The sequence below is a fragment of the Myxine glutinosa genome, chromosome 9 (assembly GCF_964187855.1).
Source record: "Myxine glutinosa chromosome 9, kmMyxGlut1.1, whole genome shotgun sequence".
NCBI lineage: Eukaryota > Metazoa > Chordata > Myxini > Myxiniformes > Myxinidae > Myxine > Myxine glutinosa.
Genome location: NC_136269.1, coordinates 99,131,831 through 99,151,657, shown reverse-complemented (window position 1 = coordinate 99,151,657; position 19,827 = coordinate 99,131,831). Strand labels below are relative to the sequence as shown.

Here is a 19,827-nt window from a genome sequence, read left to right as displayed (position 1 = left end):
GGCTGGAACACAAATAAATGTGAAAAAGGTCAAGGGGTGTGAATGTGACTCTGAACTCTGAAGGCACTGTACATACTCTGTACTCATGAGCCCTTCCTACCCTGGTCGCTAGCTCACATGCATACCCTTCCAAGGATTCACCATCGTGGTGACTTCAAGGCTTCCCGAGTAACACATATACAGGAACTCGCATTCCGCAACCAAACACCCACAAATCTGGAATACAACAAATAGTCTCATGCTTGGTGGTCCCATATACCATCATTATGGTTCCCAGAGGGAGGCCTTAAGTCCTTCGTCAAGTGGTATCCATGGTATCCCCGCTTTTTGAAGAATATTTTTCCATTATTTAATTTTTTTAACTATTTAATTATTTTTCCTTAATTGTCAATTATTTATTTTTTGCGATATTCATTTATTTCATTTTCAAATTTTTTTTTTTCGATTATGCAATTATTTAATTGCTCATTTATATATTTTTTTCAATTTAATACCATTTTTTCAATTATTATGATTCACGGAGGGAGGCATTAAATGTTTTGTCTTGGTGTTCCATGGTATACTGCTTTTTGGAAAAAACAATACAAAACAATATTATGAGTTGGCTATAATGGGAACCATCAGGGATCTCGGATCGCAGTCCTCTAGTTATGAATGTAAGATGTTCAACCCACTCTTAACTAGTTTCTGAAGTGAATAAAGCCAATCGAGTGAGTAAGATTTTGTTGAACCTATCCATCCTGCCCTCAGATTGTGCAAAGCTCCCTTATGTTCTTCCCTCAACCGAATATTGCTGTTTTCCAGGTCAATCAAACTGCATGACCACAAGCTTCAATTCAGTTAATGCCTTCCTCTGTGCTTGATTTGCAATGCACCATCTGTCCTCAATTTCGTTATTTCCCCAAAATGGTGTACAACTGGCTACCTTTAACAACAGAGCTCATGGTCTGTGGTTCTGTACCCACACATTTAACAATCATACTCCTACTTCAGTTTCACATATCCATGAGGGTCTGACCTACCAATAAGCCCTCCATTGCCTGATGGTTTAAATACACCACAAGACCATGAGGTTAACCTGCTTTGGGCCACTGTACAAAGACCAAAACTTTAATATTTTGGGAAACTGCCACCACCGCAGGCCCGACCACGCTTTGCAGCTTCACCTCCTCATTCCATACTCCCAACAATTGCAGCCTCTCCAACCAGACCCACAGGTGTCCGTTCAAACTGGCAGTCATTTGCCACCAAGAAATTCAGGAAAATTAACCATATTCTTTTTGAAATCATGGAATGAATTACATTAAATCAAAAACTTTTGCTTCTGCTTGATATTTCAAATAAGGAGGTGCTGCCCTGTAATTCACGGACCTAAGCTGGTCTGGTCTACGGGCAAGGCTTCGCAGAGTGGCAATCCTGGCCGCACACTCAGTCACCCTAAGGTTGTTCTCAGGGATCTGGTGCTCCACCAATTCGACACTGGTTTTCTGATCTAGGAGAGTTGCACCAGTTGCTCGTTTAACATTTATAATGTGGGAGGTTAAAGTGTTTCTGGCGCTTGGTAGGGCACTTGTAACTTTGATGTTGCCTTTATTGTCTTTTTGCTGCAAATTTTTGTTTTTTTAAAATAATATTAATATTAATATTAAAATTAATATCAAAATATTAATTTTTTTGTTTTGTAATTTTTGTTTGTTTTGCTGTTGCCTTTTTGATGTTTGATCCTATACAGTTGCTGATGATCCGCCAAGTTGCAGTAAATCCGGTTCGGTAGTTAAATGGTTGTAAAACGTAGAGTTACCTTCATTTGTGCCAAGTGTCAATATTTCGATGTATGAAATTAAGATATCCTCACTGCTATGATGATTCGGACCGAATTGCTACTAAATGACTGCTTTGATTGAGGCCAACAGCTGGTGTCTCCCACACAACCAAACTGTTTGTAATTACCACAACAACGATGATACTAAATGATAGCTGGCAGTGTTATCATTAAAAAATATAGTTATCCAGCTTAAACACAACCTGACAATGCAGGAGCACTCACTGCAACCCCCAAAGGCATCTACGCTATACTACAAAGGGTTATTCATAATAATGACCTCCATGGCACATTTACCAATCCAACCAAGGAGAGGAGAGTAGAGAACACCATCCGTGGATGTTTTCCGGGCTGTTGCCCCATTATATATTGTAAGGCTGAGCATGGAGCATGACTTAGTGTACACACACACACACACACACACACACACACACACACACACACACACACACACACACACACACACACACACATTGTTTCGTAAAAAGGGGCACAGCCAACCAACAATTAGTGCTAAGCTCTACTCCACCAATTTGAAACAACTAAGAAGGAGCAGACTTAGCCTCAGGAGACGGTTCCACAAACTTCATAAAGCTTATCCTGCAACTTCGGCCCACTCGGGAAATAAATAAATCGTTCAGAAAGTTCTCGGAACGAGACACAGCATTGCGAAAAACATCAATGGTTTCCAATATATTCTATAAGCACATCAAACTAGCAATTTTTTATTTTACTTGGACTATTGGATATTGTTTTGAGTACCAGTATATCTTTGGGCACTGTTTTGGTATCGCAGCTCATAGGTAATACGTACCGATTAATTAATAACACAGTACATTGACTATCTACTCCGTCTAGCCCAGGGAAGATTGGAATTGGGAAAGTCCTTAAGAGATCCATATTACTCCATTCTCTACCAAGGCTTACGAGATGGATATGGGGAATGGGGAAATCAGTTTATGGTGAAACAATGCCATGTAAAACAAGGCTTGCAGCCATCAAATATGAGTGTGCACTGATCATGATTCATATTGGCAGAAAGTTTTTAGTATTCATTGAAGTCCAATGAATGTTCAAAGACTGCAGAGCATGTGCCAAAAAGGACAGTCATCACCAATTTTATGTACCAGTTGATGAAATATATATATATATCTATATATATATCTATATATATATCTATATATATATAATCAACGACATAACAGCGTGACGAGCGCTGTCCCGATCTCCTGTGGACCGAAGTCCTAGACCAAAGCGTCACCTCCGACCCGGAGGCCTCAGCCCGGCCACTCTGTCAACAGACAGAGATTTATTCATTGGTCCCCTGGATCAACTTAATTGGCCTTGATCAACTTAATAGACGATTTTGGTCCTCATTGGTTAGATTTTTTGCAGTATGCCGTCCTGATGAGGGTTAATAAGCCCGAAATCTGGATTGGCAGCTCTGCTTGATGTTTAGCCAATGGGGACCAATGAATAAATCTCTGTCTGTTGACAGAGTGGCCGGGCTGAGGCTTCCGGGTCGGAGGTGACGCTTTGGTCTAGGACTTCGGTCCACAGCAGATCGGGACAGCGCTCGTCACGCTGTTATGTCGTTGATTATTATCCCCGCCGATCGCACCGCACCCCCTGGTTTTGGTTTGCACTGGCGGGAACGATGGTCTGTGTGGCAGACAGGCTGTTGGTTCCTTGCGGGTTATGCGGTATTTACCGTGTGAGACATAATTCGTAGCTGGTGCTCACCATTAAAGCTAGGAGGTGCCTTGATCAACTATATATATATATATATACGTATATATATATATATATATATATATATATATATATATATATATATAATATATATATTATATATATATATATATATATTATATATATATTATATATATATATATATATATATATAACAATTAAATGATTGTAACTTCTGGGTTAAGCTTATTTGGTGCTTCCATTCAGCACATAGTTTATGATGGCGGAACGCTGAGCTTAAGTCCCATATATTGTGTTGCTTTGTCTATTGTCTCTTAATGCCCTTGTGCGTATGTAATGACTGTGCAATGTAATACGTGTAAGCTCATTCACGGCCCTTGGACGCTGTCAAAGACGACATTGCCAAAGGAAAATCTTTTGCTTTTACAAATTTCAAACACCGGTTATTTGTATCTTGTATATAAAGTATTGCGGAGTGATTATATTGCTGCAAACGTGGTGGAGCGACATAGCAATAGGGGCCATATAGATATCATGGCTGTAAAAACGACATTTAAAACTGACACCACGCACCTTTACCTTCATTCTGATATTTAAAGAAAAAAAGAAAAGAAAAAAAAAAGGATGTGCCGGACAACCCCCTGCCTGTACTAGTATCCAGCTGAGCTTTCTGTGGGATTCTGAGTTCCAGTTCTGATCACTGCCCAGGGTTTCCCCACCAGCCCCGTTTATACTTGAACAGGAACGTGCACTGCAAATGAATAGGAAAACTCACTCGGGAACTTGCACTGCTGCTGTTAGCTTTACGCCAAGGCTAAAAGGGAGGGGAACAAGAGGGATGAAGAAGAAAAAGGCAGAGCAGCTTGGTGAGGCAAGAGAACTCCTATCGCCATGAATTGCAGATCACCACAAAAATGGGAGGTCTATGTGATGAAAATGGTTTAACAGCTAAGTTCCATCTTTTTATTCTCAATGGATGCAGTAAAAAAGCAGAAGCTGAATCTAAAGCATTACACATAAAATTGAGGTCGATGGTGTGGAGAGGTGGGGGATGGATGAGGGGTGTGGGGTGTGGTCAGAGAAGCAAAGAGGAAGAGGGATAAAAAGGGTCTAAAGTGCATAGGAAGGAGGGAGTGTTTGGGTGCAGAAGAGACGAGGCTCTGGAGGAGGTTAAATAATCGAGAATATGATGAAGTCGGATATGGTGGCAAGGGGGAAATGTAAGGTGGGCTAAGTGGGTTAGGTTATGACAGAGGGGAGAGAGAGTGGAAGGCAAGATCAAGAAGGAAGGAGAGTAAAAGGAAAGGAGAATGCGAGAGGCAGGGAAGGACAGCGTAGCTGCTGCTTGGCTGGCAGCGAGCCGGCTCCCCGGGGGGGAGAAAGCGGCGCGTCTCTCTGGCGCCTTGGAGCAGAAAAAAACCAAGCAGAGAAAACGGCTCCAGTTCCCTCCCACCATCTCCCTAGTTTTCTTTCTCTCTCTCTCTCTTATACTCCCACCCCAACCCCCCTTTCCGCTGCGGCGACTTCAAGCCTTCCGAGTACATTCGGATCCCGAAAGCTTGTAGGCTGAAAGGTGGTGTGGTGCACGTGGCCCATGAGCCCATTACATATCAGCAGTGAAATCATTTGCAAAGTGGTACAATCCATAAGCATGAATACCGAATGAAAAAAGAAGACATGGGAGCTCCGCATCAACTCTGCATCGATTTCATGACGTCATATGATGTCAAAGTCCAAAAATGTGGAGTTCGCGCGTGGCACATGGTGGCGACGCCTGGTTCCCATCGGCGAGCAGCGGCGCCAGCCGGGCGCGTTGCGAAGGGAAATGGGAAAGGAGAGAGAAAGAAAGATGAGAGAGAAAAAGAGGAGTGGACACAGGGAGGGTGAGAATAACGGGGAGCTGGGGTGAGACCTGGGAAGTGTTCCTTAAACAGAAGCAGCCGTAGCACGGGCAAGCACCGCCAGGTGCGAAGGAAGGGTAGTTTGAGGGAAGGAGATGTGGTTGGGGGGTGAGGGGGACACGCACCTGGTCCGACACATGCTTCTTTCTCTCTCTGTCTCTCTGCCTCCCCTCTCCCTCATCCTACCCCACTCCCTATATCTCTGATCTGCCAACAAGAGAAATGGCGGTTTCCTTAAAACCTGTAACTCACTAAAAGTCAAACAGACAGCACATTGCACATTGGGAAAGAATAAACGAAAAAAGGGAGACATGGAGATGGTCCGAAAACAGAGCAAGGGGAGCGGGAAAAAGAGGGGAGGAGAGGGCAGGCGAGCGCATTCCATCGAGGCTTGTGTGGCCGTTCAGGGTCATCAGGTCAGGACCAAAGTGTAAACAAGACCCACAGTCCCTGCGGCATCAGTCTTTGTGTCAGTCTGTCTGTCCGTCTTTATATCCCTGCACAAAGAAAGACAGAATTTTTTTAAAGTACATAACTATTTGTCATTAAAGACAAATAAATGAATTGCTGTTATCGTTTAAAAAAAATAAGAATAGGGTAGTGGTTGTCACATATTGTGTAAGCAGCCCTAGCTAGGCAGGTACTGTATACAGTACATCCAATGGGCCAATGGGTGTTGATTGTATTTAGCTGATGTTAAAAGTTCACCCGAAAAGTGATAGACAAAGGTTTCGATTTTATGTGTACTTTACCAAACACGCGTTGGTTACTCAGTAACGTGTCAAACGACACATTTGGAAGTGTCTGCACTTCAAGAGTTCACGTTCAGCTTGTTAAACAGCCCTGTACACTCAACCCGGCTATAAGTACTGAGCGTGTTTTTTCAACACACGGTGCACAACGTTTTGCAGACAAGAGTTCAAAAAGCACCCCGGCTTCCTGTAATTGTTGTACTGACCATAGAGACGAAGATGTGTTGCCATTGAAGTGGCGAAGTGAAACGGATATTTATCTTTTTTATTTTTGTTTTTAATAACCCAACTGGAAAACAACTGAAGGGGGTTCGGCGGCAGCTGTAAGGAAGATGGGAAGTTGCCTATGTAATGGAGGTTTAGCCTTCTGCCTGGCACCCTAAATTAGCCCTCAGGAATTCTATCGGTTGGCGTTGGCATGTCAAAGTTGCCAGCTCTGAACGGGCACAGGGCCGAAAAGCGTCGAGCTCTGCTCACCCGACCAAGCAGCCACTAAGTTTGCCTGAACTCAACACAAAAAGACTTATTACCCGGTAACAGTTGCACAATGAATGGTTACAAATGAATTCGAATCAATCCCTCCGAAAGAATGCAACATAGTGCATGATGATGTACGCACGATGCCATCGTGAATATGAAAATGCGTTTTCCACGCAAGGAAGTAGAGATAACCAAGAGATGAAACAGACAGTCAGCGAGATGACCAGACGGAATAGGTGAGGGTGCCTGGCCTGTCATGCCCTTAGGGAGTGGTTGAGGTCAAGTGAACTCTGACCTCTAGCTCTCATGTTTCATCTTTGTGTTTCAGCTGCTACTCGAATGAACCCAGGCCTCCTTGCATTATCCACTTAATTGCACAACCAGATCACCACAAAGCCAGCTAACCAACCACCTAGGAGGCAATCGAGGAGACGACTAAGATGTCGGGCATTGTTCCAGATACCATAATGTTTCAGAAACCTCCCTTGTTGGGAGAGTGTTGAAGTAGTTAAAGAAGTTCAGCTACATCGAAAAAAAATTAAATAGAGATATCAAGGCTCATGGCAGTCATGGAAGAGTTGAATGACTGAAGAATGAAGACTTACGCTGTGACGGAGATGGGGGGGGGGGGGCAACAAGTGGACATGGGTCTAACAAACGAGCACCATCAGGTTGGACAATCACGATCATGTATAGTCACAGGAGGTGGCAGAACATGGACGCGAGCTGTCACTTTGAAGACCTAATAAGTTGACATATTTGCAGTAAACACGACATTGAAGCTTCAAAACGCTGCAAGTAAAAAAATTGTTTACTCAATGTTTGTACTGACCTACAAATTGATGGAAAAGGCCATTTGATAGACATAAAATATCCAATAGTTCCCTCAAGAATGTAGCCTGAAAGCTTTGTGTGGGAGAGCTTGTCACCAAGAACCTGTCAGAAACACATAGATCAGCAAATGTGATCTGTGGTTGCGGTTAACATTGTCATTTGCCTTGTTGTGTTTCTAAATGTGCTTGTGAAGTTCCTGTGGGCGCCCTGGGAGTGAACTCCGCTTTGAATCTCGGTCATGAGCAAGAATTGTGAATTTATCTGGAGTACCGCCATCGATTGCCTATCCCTTTCTGATGACATCACGAGATTTTCAGAGGCCACAAGTGGGCATCAACCAACACATGGGACCCAATAAAGAGTGAAATGTTTTATATTGAGGTCAAGTGAACTCTGACCTCTTGCTCTAATGTTTCATCTTTTTGTTTCAGCTGTATACTTCTTATTCTTTATCGGCCACAATTATTCCCCAGTTCTTGTGAGGTTGATCAGGAGAAGTTTTTGGGCCAAGCCTTTCATGAACGGGTTGGCCAGGCCTGATGCTCGACCAAGCAGTTAGGGCAGGAATTTGGAAGTTGGCCATGGCACCAGCGATAGCTCGCCTAATCTTCGCGAAGACACCATGGCATCTTTAATACAGACCAACTAATGTCGGATGACGGGGCATCCAGTTTAACTTCCATCCGAGGGACGGCACAGACATTGATGAAGCAAAGAAGCACCTCGCCTGTGAAACACCGGGATGACAGTTTATAGCTGGTTCGGGATTCAAACCAAGGGTCGACAGCTTAGAGATGACTGTGTGTACCAATAGGTCTACACCATCCTGCCAGCCCATCGAGACAGCATATTCTGCCAGAAAAAACATTAGCTCATTGTTGAATATTCTTCTCTCAGGAATCAAACACAGAATAGACAATTCAGAAGCAAGTATGCTCCGAACTGATCAACATACTGTTGATGTAAAGTAAACATTCCTTGCAACAACTATGTGGTTGGTGTGAAGCTTAAACCTCACTACTGATAAAAAAAAATACACTGCTTTCAAGTGGTAAAAGCCATAATCTCCTCCATCTTCTCCTCAGCCTGGTGAGCTGCAGAATGAACCTGACTCTGGCACTTGACCAAGATGATTTTAGCCTTGGCCAAACTGAGCCAGGTTCCTGCTGTGGCATGTGGCAGCAATCCGACCCAACTGTCAAACCAGCTTTCCAAGGTCTAATGGTGAAGGTAAAAAGTTCTGCCGTGAGAGCGAAAAGACTAATAAGTGCGTCGAATAACATGCTCACCAAGTCATCAGACATCGACCAGAGCGTGTGACAAATCTTGACATAATTTGCTCAAAATGTGTTGTAAAATTAATTAATTACTTGATATGCATATTGTACTATAGGTTCCATTGTAGAAGGGGAAAGAAGGAGAAACGTATTTTACATATACAATCAGATGCAATCGCTTAACCTCTAGCTTCCAATCGCAATCCCAAAAGCACGAGCTCGGAAGTTGGTCAGTTCACCTAACTTCCTGTGATCGATATCGCTCAAGGCACAGAGATTTGGCCAATACAAGAAGAGCTTGGAAACACCAAAGCTTTGTGGTTTTAAAAAAAAGGAGTGAGATTGAGAAACAGTCACTTAGCCTCACTTGGCAAACAAATGACAATGTTGACATTTATAGCACACGAGCAGGGGTACCCGGCGTTGCCCGGTGCTGTTCGAATCCTGTTGGCATTTCCAAGAAATCCAATTTTGTTTTTTTCCTCTTTTTTTGTGGGGGCCTAAAACCTAGGCATGACAGATTTTTTTAAAATCCAAATAAATCCAATTTAAAAAAAAAAAAACTTTCAAAACTTTTTTTTGCCGACAACACTCCCCCGGCAGTCACTGGTGAACCTCTGAAAGTTCAATGAACATCCGTTTGGTCATCTCTGGGAAACATGGTGACACACAGAATGACAGACAGACAAACATGTCTCTTGTGTTTTCGATGACCACTAGTAATCTGAACAATTTCATCCAAACAATCCGTCAAGTCATGTTAACTGTCTATTTATTTGTGCAAAAACGGTCATGTGATTAATGAGCAGTAACACATAGTTATGGAGAATGGGGGAGGCCAAAAATTCCAGCATTTCTGTGTACGTAATATGTAAATATCTGGAAGAGCTCCTCGTGTTGGAGTTATTTACTCCATGGGATATCTGAATGGGAATTTAATCATTAGAGAAGCACACTGAGCATGGGCATTGAGTTTTCACATTCACAGCAGGGAAGTGGGTTTGGAGGCGGATATGGGGAAGGATTATCTTCCCCTTCCCACTCCCCTAACCCATAGATACTACAATTGGATTATTAAATACTGTTACTGCTTTATTAGTAGTTATATTATTACTATTATGATTACATCCTTCCAAGGGAGCGAAGAAGCTACATTTACCGAGAGAAGAAGAAGAAGGCCTCCCACTCCCTCGAGTCCCATTCTAACCACAACCTGAAAGACATACTCTTTGAAAACATGTTTGAAATTACATGAAAATGGTGTATAAAGAAAAGAGATGTTACAAAGTTAGCATGTTACATCGAAGCTTAATGGCAATCACGTGACCTTAGTAAATTACAGTGCCTGGCTTCCCATGTCACTACCATATGGGCACAGGGGAATGGCTGGACAACCCTTCATCACACTGCAACTTGGTGAACAAGCACAAGGATTGCTGGACCACTCTTCAATCACACTGCAACTTGGTGAACAAGCACAAGGATTGCTGGACAACTCTTCAATCACACTGCAACTTGGTGAACAAGCACAAGGATGGCTGGACAACCCTTCATCACACTGCAACTTGGTGAACAAGCACAAGGATTGCTGGACCACTCTTCAATCACACTGCAACTTGGTGAACAAGCACAAGGATTGCTGGACAACTCTTCAATCACACTGCAACTTGGTGAACAAGCACAAGGATTGCTGGACAACCCTTCATCACACTGCAACTGGGTGAACAAGCACAAGGATTGCTGGACAACTCTTCAATCACACTGCAACTTGGTGAACAAGCACAATGATTGCTGGACAACTCTTCAATCACACTGCAACTTGGTGAACAAGCACAAGGATTGCTGGACAACCCTTCATCACACTGCAACTTGGTGAACAAGCACGTGGATTGATGGACAACTCTTCATCACATTGCAACTTGGTGAAAAAGCACAAGGATTGCTGGACAACTCTTCATCACACTGCATCTTGGTGAATGAACACAATGATTGATGAACAACTCTTCATCACATTGCAACTTGGTGAACAAGCATGTGGATTGATGGACAACTCTTCATCACATTGCAACTTGGTGAAAAAGCACAAGGATTGCTGGACAACTCTTCATCACACTGCAACTTGGTGAACAAGCACAAGGATTGCTGGACAACTCTTCATCACATTGCAACTTGGTGAAAAAGCACAAGGATTGCTGGACAACTCTTCATCACACTGCAACTTGGTGAACAAGCACAAGGATTGCTGGACAACCCTTCATCACACTGCAACTTGGTGAATGAACACAATGATTGATGGACAACTCTTCAATCACACTGCAACTTGGTGAACAAGCACAAGGATTGCTGGACAACTCTTCATCACACTGCAACTTGGTGAACAAGCACAAGGATTGCTGGACAACTCTTCATCACACTGCAACTTGGTGAACAAGCACAAGGATTGCTGGACAACCCTTCATCACATTGCAACTTGGTGAACAAGCACAAGGATTGCTGGACAACTCTTCATCACACTGCAACTTGGTGAACAAGCACAAGGATTGCTCGACAACCCTTCATCACATTGCAACTTGGTGAACAAGCACAAGGATTGCTGGACAACTCTTCAATCACAATGCAACTTGGTGAATGAACACAATGATTGCTGGACAACCCTTCATCACATTGCAACTTGGTGAACAAGCACAAGGATTGCTGGACAGCTCTTCAATCACACTGCAACTTGGTGAACAAGCACAAGGATTGCTGGCCAACCCTTCATCACACTGCAACTTGATGACCAAGCACAAGGATTGCTGAACAACTCTTCAATCACACTGCAACTTGGTGAATAAGCACAAGGATTGCTGGACAACTCTTCATCACATTGCAACTTGGTGAACAAGCACAAGGATTGCTGAACAACTCTTCAATCACACTGCAACTTGGTGAACAAGCACAAGGATTGCTGAACAACTCTTCATCACATTGCAACTTGGTGAACAAGCACAAGGATTGCTGGACAACTCTTCAATCACACTGCAACTTGGTGAATGAACACAATGATTGATGGACAACTCTTCAATCACACTGCAACTTGGTGAATGAACACAATGATTGATGGACAACTCTTAATCACACTGCAACTTGGTGAACAAGCACAAGGATTGCTGGACAACCCTTCATCACATTGCAACTTGGTGAACAAGCACAAGGATTGCTGGACAACTCTTCAATCACAATGCAACTTGGTGAATGAACACAATGATTGCTGGACAACCCTTTATCACATTGCAACTTGGTGAACAAGCACAAGGATTGCTGGACAACTCTTCAATCACACTGCAACTTGGTGAATGAACACAATGATTGATGGACAACTCTTCAATCACACTGCAACTTGGTGTATGAACACAATGATTGATGGACAACTCTTCAATCGCACTGCAACTTGGTGAATGAACAGAATGGTTGCTGGACAACCCTTCATCACACTGCAACTTGGTGAACAAGCACAAGGATTGCTGGACAACTCTTCAATCACACTGCAACTTGGTGAACAAGCACAAGGATTGCTGGACAACTCTTCAATCACACTGCAACTTGGTGAACAAGCACAAGGATTGCTGGACAACTCTTCAATCACACTGCAACTTGGTGAATGAACACAATGATTGCTGGACAACTCTTCACTCACACTGCAACTTGGTGAACAAGCACAAGGATTGCTGGACAACTCTTCAATCACACTGCAACTAGATGAATGAACACAATGATTGCTGGACAACTCTTCAATCACACTGCAACTTGGTGAATGAACACAATGATTGCTGGACAACTCTTCAATCACACTGCAACTTGGTGAACAAGCACAAGGATTGCTGGACAACTCTTCAATCACACTGCAACTTGGTGAATGAACACAATGATTGCTGGACAACTCTTCAATCACACTGCAACTTGGTGAACAAGCACAAGGATTGCTGGACAACTCTTCACTCACACTGCAACTTGGTGAACAAGCACAAGGATTGCTGGACAACTCTTCAATCACACTGCAACTTGGTGAATGAACACAATGATTGATGGACAACTCTTCAATCACACTGCAACTTGGTGAATGAACACAATGATTGATGGACAACTCTTCAATCATACTGCAACTTGGTGTATGAACACAATGATTGCTGGACAACTCTTCAATCACACTGCAACTTGGTGAATGAACACAATGATTGATGGATAACTCTTCAATCATACTGCAACTTGGTGTATGAACACAATGATTGCTGGACAACTCTTCAATCACACTGCAACTTGGTGAATGAACACAATGATTGATGGACAACTCTTCAATCATACTGCAACTTGGTGTATGAACACAATGATTGCTGGACAACTCTTCAATCATACTGCAACTTGGTGAACAAGCACAAGGATTGCTGGACAACCCTTCATCACACTGCAACTTGGTGAACAAGCACGTGGATTGATGGACAACTCTTCATCACATTGCAACTTGGTGAAAAAGCACAAGGATTGCTGGACAACTCTTCATCACACTGCATCTTGGTGAATGAACACAATGATTGATGAACAACTCTTCATCACATTGCAACTTGGTGAACAAGCATGTGGATTGATGGACAACTCTTCATCACATTGCAACTTGGTGAAAAAGCACAAGGATTGCTGGACAACTCTTCATCACACTGCAACTTGGTGAACAAGCACAAGGATTGCTGGACAACTCTTCATCACATTGCAACTTGGTGAAAAAGCACAAGGATTGCTGGACAACTCTTCATCACACTGCAACTTGGTGAACAAGCACAAGGATTGCTGGACAACCCTTCATCACACTGCAACTTGGTGAATGAACACAATGATTGATGGACAACTCTTCAATCACACTGCAACTTGGTGAACAAGCACAAGGATTGCTGGACAACTCTTCATCACACTGCAACTTGGTGAACAAGCACAAGGATTGCTGGACAACTCTTCATCACACTGCAACTTGGTGAACAAGCACAAGGATTGCTGGACAACCCTTCATCACATTGCAACTTGGTGAACAAGCACAAGGATTGCTGGACAACTCTTCATCACACTGCAACTTGGTGAACAAGCACAAGGATTGCTCGACAACCCTTCATCACATTGCAACTTGGTGAACAAGCACAAGGATTGCTGGACAACTCTTCAATCACAATGCAACTTGGTGAATGAACACAATGATTGCTGGACAACCCTTCATCACATTGCAACTTGGTGAACAAGCACAAGGATTGCTGGACAGCTCTTCAATCACACTGCAACTTGGTGAACAAGCACAAGGATTGCTGGCCAACCCTTCATCACACTGCAACTTGATGACCAAGCACAAGGATTGCTGAACAACTCTTCAATCACACTGCAACTTGGTGAATAAGCACAAGGATTGCTGGACAACTCTTCATCACATTGCAACTTGGTGAACAAGCACAAGGATTGCTGAACAACTCTTCAATCACACTGCAACTTGGTGAACAAGCACAAGGATTGCTGAACAACTCTTCATCACATTGCAACTTGGTGAACAAGCACAAGGATTGCTGGACAACTCTTCAATCACACTGCAACTTGGTGAATGAACACAATGATTGATGGACAACTCTTCAATCACACTGCAACTTGGTGAATGAACACAATGATTGATGGACAACTCTTAATCACACTGCAACTTGGTGAACAAGCACAAGGATTGCTGGACAACCCTTCATCACATTGCAACTTGGTGAACAAGCACAAGGATTGCTGGACAACTCTTCAATCACAATGCAACTTGGTGAATGAACACAATGATTGCTGGACAACCCTTTATCACATTGCAACTTGGTGAACAAGCACAAGGATTGCTGGACAACTCTTCAATCACACTGCAACTTGGTGAATGAACACAATGATTGATGGACAACTCTTCAATCACACTGCAACTTGGTGTATGAACACAATGATTGATGGACAACTCTTCAATCGCACTGCAACTTGGTGAATGAACAGAATGGTTGCTGGACAACCCTTCATCACACTGCAACTTGGTGAACAAGCACAAGGATTGCTGGACAACTCTTCAATCACACTGCAACTTGGTGAACAAGCACAAGGATTGCTGGACAACTCTTCAATCACACTGCAACTTGGTGAACAAGCACAAGGATTGCTGGACAACTCTTCAATCACACTGCAACTTGGTGAATGAACACAATGATTGCTGGACAACTCTTCACTCACACTGCAACTTGGTGAACAAGCACAAGGATTGCTGGACAACTCTTCAATCACACTGCAACTAGATGAATGAACACAATGATTGCTGGACAACTCTTCAATCACACTGCAACTTGGTGAATGAACACAATGATTGCTGGACAACTCTTCAATCACACTGCAACTTGGTGAACAAGCACAAGGATTGCTGGACAACTCTTCAATCACACTGCAACTTGGTGAATGAACACAATGATTGCTGGACAACTCTTCAATCACACTGCAACTTGGTGAACAAGCACAAGGATTGCTGGACAACTCTTCACTCACACTGCAACTTGGTGAACAAGCACAAGGATTGCTGGACAACTCTTCAATCACACTGCAACTTGGTGAATGAACACAATGATTGATGGACAACTCTTCAATCACACTGCAACTTGGTGAATGAACACAATGATTGATGGACAACTCTTCAATCATACTGCAACTTGGTGTATGAACACAATGATTGCTGGACAACTCTTCAATCACACTGCAACTTGGTGAATGAACACAATGATTGATGGATAACTCTTCAATCATACTGCAACTTGGTGTATGAACACAATGATTGCTGGACAACTCTTCAATCACACTGCAACTTGGTGAATGAACACAATGATTGATGGACAACTCTTCAATCATACTGCAACTTGGTGTATGAACACAATGATTGCTGGACAACTCTTCAATCATACTGCAACTTGGTGTATGAACACAATGATTGCTGGACAACTCTTCAATCACACTGCAACTTGGTGAACAAGCACAATGATTGCTGGACAACTCTTCAATCACACTGCAACTTGGTGAATGAACACAATGATTGATGGACAACTCTTCAATCATACTGCAACTTGGTGTATGAACACAATGATTGCTGGACAACTCTTCAATCACACTGCAACTTGGTGAACAAGCACAAGGATTGCTGGACAACCCTTCATCACATTGCAACTTGGTGAACAAGCACAAGGATTGCTGGACAACTCTTCAATCACACTGAAACTTGGTGAACAAGCATAAGTATTGATGGACAACTCTTCAATCACACTGAAACTTGGTGAACGAGCACATGGGGATTTAGGGTGAAATAATGTTAAGATTTGGCAAAAGGAGGAAATTACGATTTTTTTTTTAAATCACAAAACTCCACCATCTGGAGTAAAGAAAGTGGCAGAGGCTACTATACCGGAATTCGAGTCAAGTGGTAACACCAAAGTGACGCACATTGAAGGGGTATTGAATGGGTATTGAATGATAACTAATTCTTGCTCCAATGGTGGCAGCGTAAACTCCTGTCATGGAAAGTGAAACACCAGCATATGATTACAGACTTTATTTACATGGAAGGGCTGGCAGGATGGCATACAGGTACACACATTCGCCTCCGAGCTGTCTAGCCTGGGTTTGAATCCTGACCCAGGTATAAAGTGTCATCCAGGTGTTTCACAGGGAGGGCATCCCTCGAATTGACGTTAAACTGTGTCCCGTGTGCCGCCATTAGTGGGTGACCTGGTGGGCGTTAAAGATCCCACGGTGCCATTTGCGAAGAGTACATGAGCTATCGCCGGCACCATAAACAAATTAAAACTTCCTGTCTACTTAGTCGAGTTTGGCCAGCCGGTCAGGACTGGCCAGCCGGTTCGTGAAAGACTTGGACAATTTTTTTCCCACCAGACAACGCGACAAGAACGTGGCAATTAGAGGAAGAATTAGAAGAACTGCATTTATAAGGAAACGGACAAACATTAACACGAGGAAGCAAGACGGTCAGGTACAACGTGCTCACCTGCTTCTCTTGCGTGTCGGTCCCGTGTTCGGCAGGAAACGCAAGACTCCGACCCATCCGAGTGGAACATCCTGAACAGGAGGCCACCACCGTACCCGACCCGGAATCGAGCACCACCAAGCCCGGCACGGGGGGCAACGGGACCCTGGGAAGCGTCACCGGGACCAAGCCGCCGCGGCGAGGCCTCTCGCACCTGCAGAAGTAGCAGGTGAACGTGTCCAGGCGGTAGGACCGAGACCAGGCGCTGCTGGCTCCGGGACCGGAGGTGTGTGCCCGCCATTGGGACAGCAGGTCCGCGGCGCACAGGGCGCACGCCGGCGCGTACACGGCGGTGCACGACCCCATGGCGACCGCCAGGCACGGGAAGAAGGGCTCACGGTCTCCGATGTTGGCAGGTGGGGTCACCCGGAGCCGCCGCTCCGACCCCGCGTCCAGGGAGACCCCGCACAGGCGGCACGACTCGGGTTCTGGACCCTCTGGGTGGTTGTTTCGTCGGGATCGATGTTGTTGTTGTTGTTGCTGCAGGTGGTGTTGCTTCGCCAGCGTGACGCTGCGCAATCGCTCGGCGAACACACCTGGGTTACGCACCAAACTTTCGTCACCTGTGACACGGTACGACCGCCATAGTTCCCGCAGCACGAGGCGGCAGCGGGAGCAGCACAACACGTGTCCCTGCACGTCCATGGGCGCCGCACCAGGTGGTCGTCGGAGAACACGGACCAGGGGGAAGTGCATCGGGGTCTCGGCGGATTGGACCGTGTCGTGGTGGTCGGGGAACGAGCGCACAAAGCACACACTTCCGGGTTCCCCGCACAGGTAGCAAACCCCCGAGGGCTCCGCACCTTTGGCGTCCGCAACCTCATCGTGACCGTCGTCGGTGCATCGTTCGCTCTTGGGTTCCCGCAGCGGCTCCACCACCTCGGGTTGCATCAGGTGCATTTGCAGCAACGATCCCGGACCGAACTCGACTCGTTGACCGCGGAGATTCGCCGAAAATCGGTGACGCTCGGGCTGGACCCCCGCGGTCACCTGGGCGTGCCACTGGCGCAGCAGAGATCCGTGGCACTGCGAGCACAGGTGGGCCTCGCCGCCGTCCCCCGGGACTAGGGGTCTCGCCCCCGGGGGCGGCACCACGAGGCGCAGGAAAGGAAAGAAGGGTCTGTCGGGGCTCCTCGGGCTCGGCTCGCTCTGCACGGTGCAGCGGGGTCCGTGCGGGCGCAGCGAGGTGCAGCACAGCAAGCACACCGCGGCCCGATCACCGGGGCAACCCGCGCCCGCCAAAACGGCGACCTTGGTGTCGGACTCCGGGTCTCGACATTTCGCCTCCGACTCGACCCCCGGGTCTCGACCGCCCACGGACACGCACAGCCTCGCGTCCTTGTCGAGCTGCGCAAACCCGTTCTCGGACAACGCGTCCATGGCGTCCTCGGAGCCCGAGTCGTCCCGATTCCTGCCGGTCGATCCGGGTGCCGAGTCTAACGGGAACAGGTCCCAGTCCGAAGGCGTCCCGTGCGTGCGTGCGGCCTCACACTCGTGCGGCCGCTTGAGCCAGTAGAGCCGTTTCTCGATGGGCGTTCGGCTTCTCTCGAAGGAAGTCCACTGGGCCGACAGGAAGCTGGAGCAGACCCCGCACGCGAGGACCGCACCGGTCGGGGCCGAGTCGGAACCCTCGGCGCCCGGCGCCGGCTCCTGGCTCAACAAGAAGGGAAAGTACGGGGCGCCCGGAGCACGGCGCCGCACGGAGAGGCGCCACTCACGGCCCGCGGGCAGCACGCTCCCGCACACGAAGCACACCCGCACGGAGCCCGCGACCGGGGACGGAGCCGGCGACAAGTCCGTCTCGATCAGACGTCCTTGCTGTTGTTGCTGCTGCTGTTGTTGCTCCCGCATGTCGCCTGCTCGACGCGCCGGCCGAGCTGCGCGCTTTTCCCGGAGGGAGATGGGGCGAGGAGCGGGGAAATGGAGGGGGAGGGCGGCAGAGCGGGGGAGGGGGCTGGGGGGGACTGGACTCGCGGAGAGGAAGAGATCCCGCGCGATACGGACTCACCCCTCGCTGTCCCTCACCGGTCGTGCCTCTGCTTGACCAGTCCTTCGTACATCCTGACGCACATCAAAGACCTTTCGGAATGCAAAATGCATTGTGCCAATCGGTGTGCAAAAGCCCGCCAAAATGTCCAAAAAGCCCCCTCCCCCTGCCTTCCCGGTTGACCTAATAATCTTCAAGGGCCCTGAGACGTTATCACGTGACATGGCTGATTGTGCACCCTCTTGTTACCCGGATAATGTCGTCACTTGTATTCATCGATCTACAATACGAACACCCCCTTGGCACGTGGACACATGTCCGTCAAATGTTGGCGCTTGTTTACCGGTTGTCGGTCACTCTCTGGCCTATGGAAACCTCTCGCTCCTCAACTTGCTCCTCCCAATCCCCACCTCTCCTCCCCTACCATCACCTATACTGCTATACACTCACAATAGGCCAATCAGCTTCCTCCAGCTTTCCTTTTCCCACTCCCTCGTCGCCGCCGCACCCACGTCCCCTTCTCTGACAGACCTGTAGAGCTTCTTGGAGATCTCATGCACTCAAGATTAGGTGACGCCCCAGGGTGCAGCGGGATGTGAGCGCGCGCGATTAGGTGGAGCCCCCAGGGCGCAGCGAGATGTGAGCGCGCGCGATTAGGTGGAGCCTCTAGGGCGCAGCGCGATGAAGCCCCCAGGGCGCAGCGCGATGTGAGCGCGCACTGCGGTAACGCGTGTCGGTGTACCACTGTACCCAACCAACAATTCCACTCGCGATCCACCCGCACCTCGACAGGCCGATGCTCACGGATCTCCGAGAACCCTTAAGAGGTGCTGGGACAATGGGACATGGTGTAACAGTCGACCCATAGGCCTATATGGTTATATCTATATCATATAGTTTGTAGTCCATTCCGTATCGACCCTCTTACATTTGCTTTCATCCACGCACCGCCATCAT

The 19,827-nt window shown here is 46.3% G+C and overlaps 1 protein-coding gene across 6 annotated transcripts in view; it reads right to left on the bottom strand.

Annotated features, from left to right (window-relative positions):
• GSE1 (Gse1 coiled-coil protein) overlaps positions 1 to 18,784 on the bottom strand; it is a 228,486-nt gene extending 209,702 nt beyond the window's left edge. For all 6 annotated transcript variants that reach the window (XR_013624571.1, XR_013624572.1, XR_013624573.1 and 3 more), the window contains exon 1: positions 16,845 to 18,784. Coding sequence is in view for 3 of the 6 variants with exons in the window: in XM_068128764.2 (XP_067984865.2) it covers positions 16,845 to 18,734 (1,890 nt within the window). In the remaining 3 variants the exon portion in view is untranslated. The remainder of the gene's footprint in view (positions 1 to 16,844) is intronic.
• Positions 18,785 to 19,827: the final 1,043 nt, after the last annotated feature.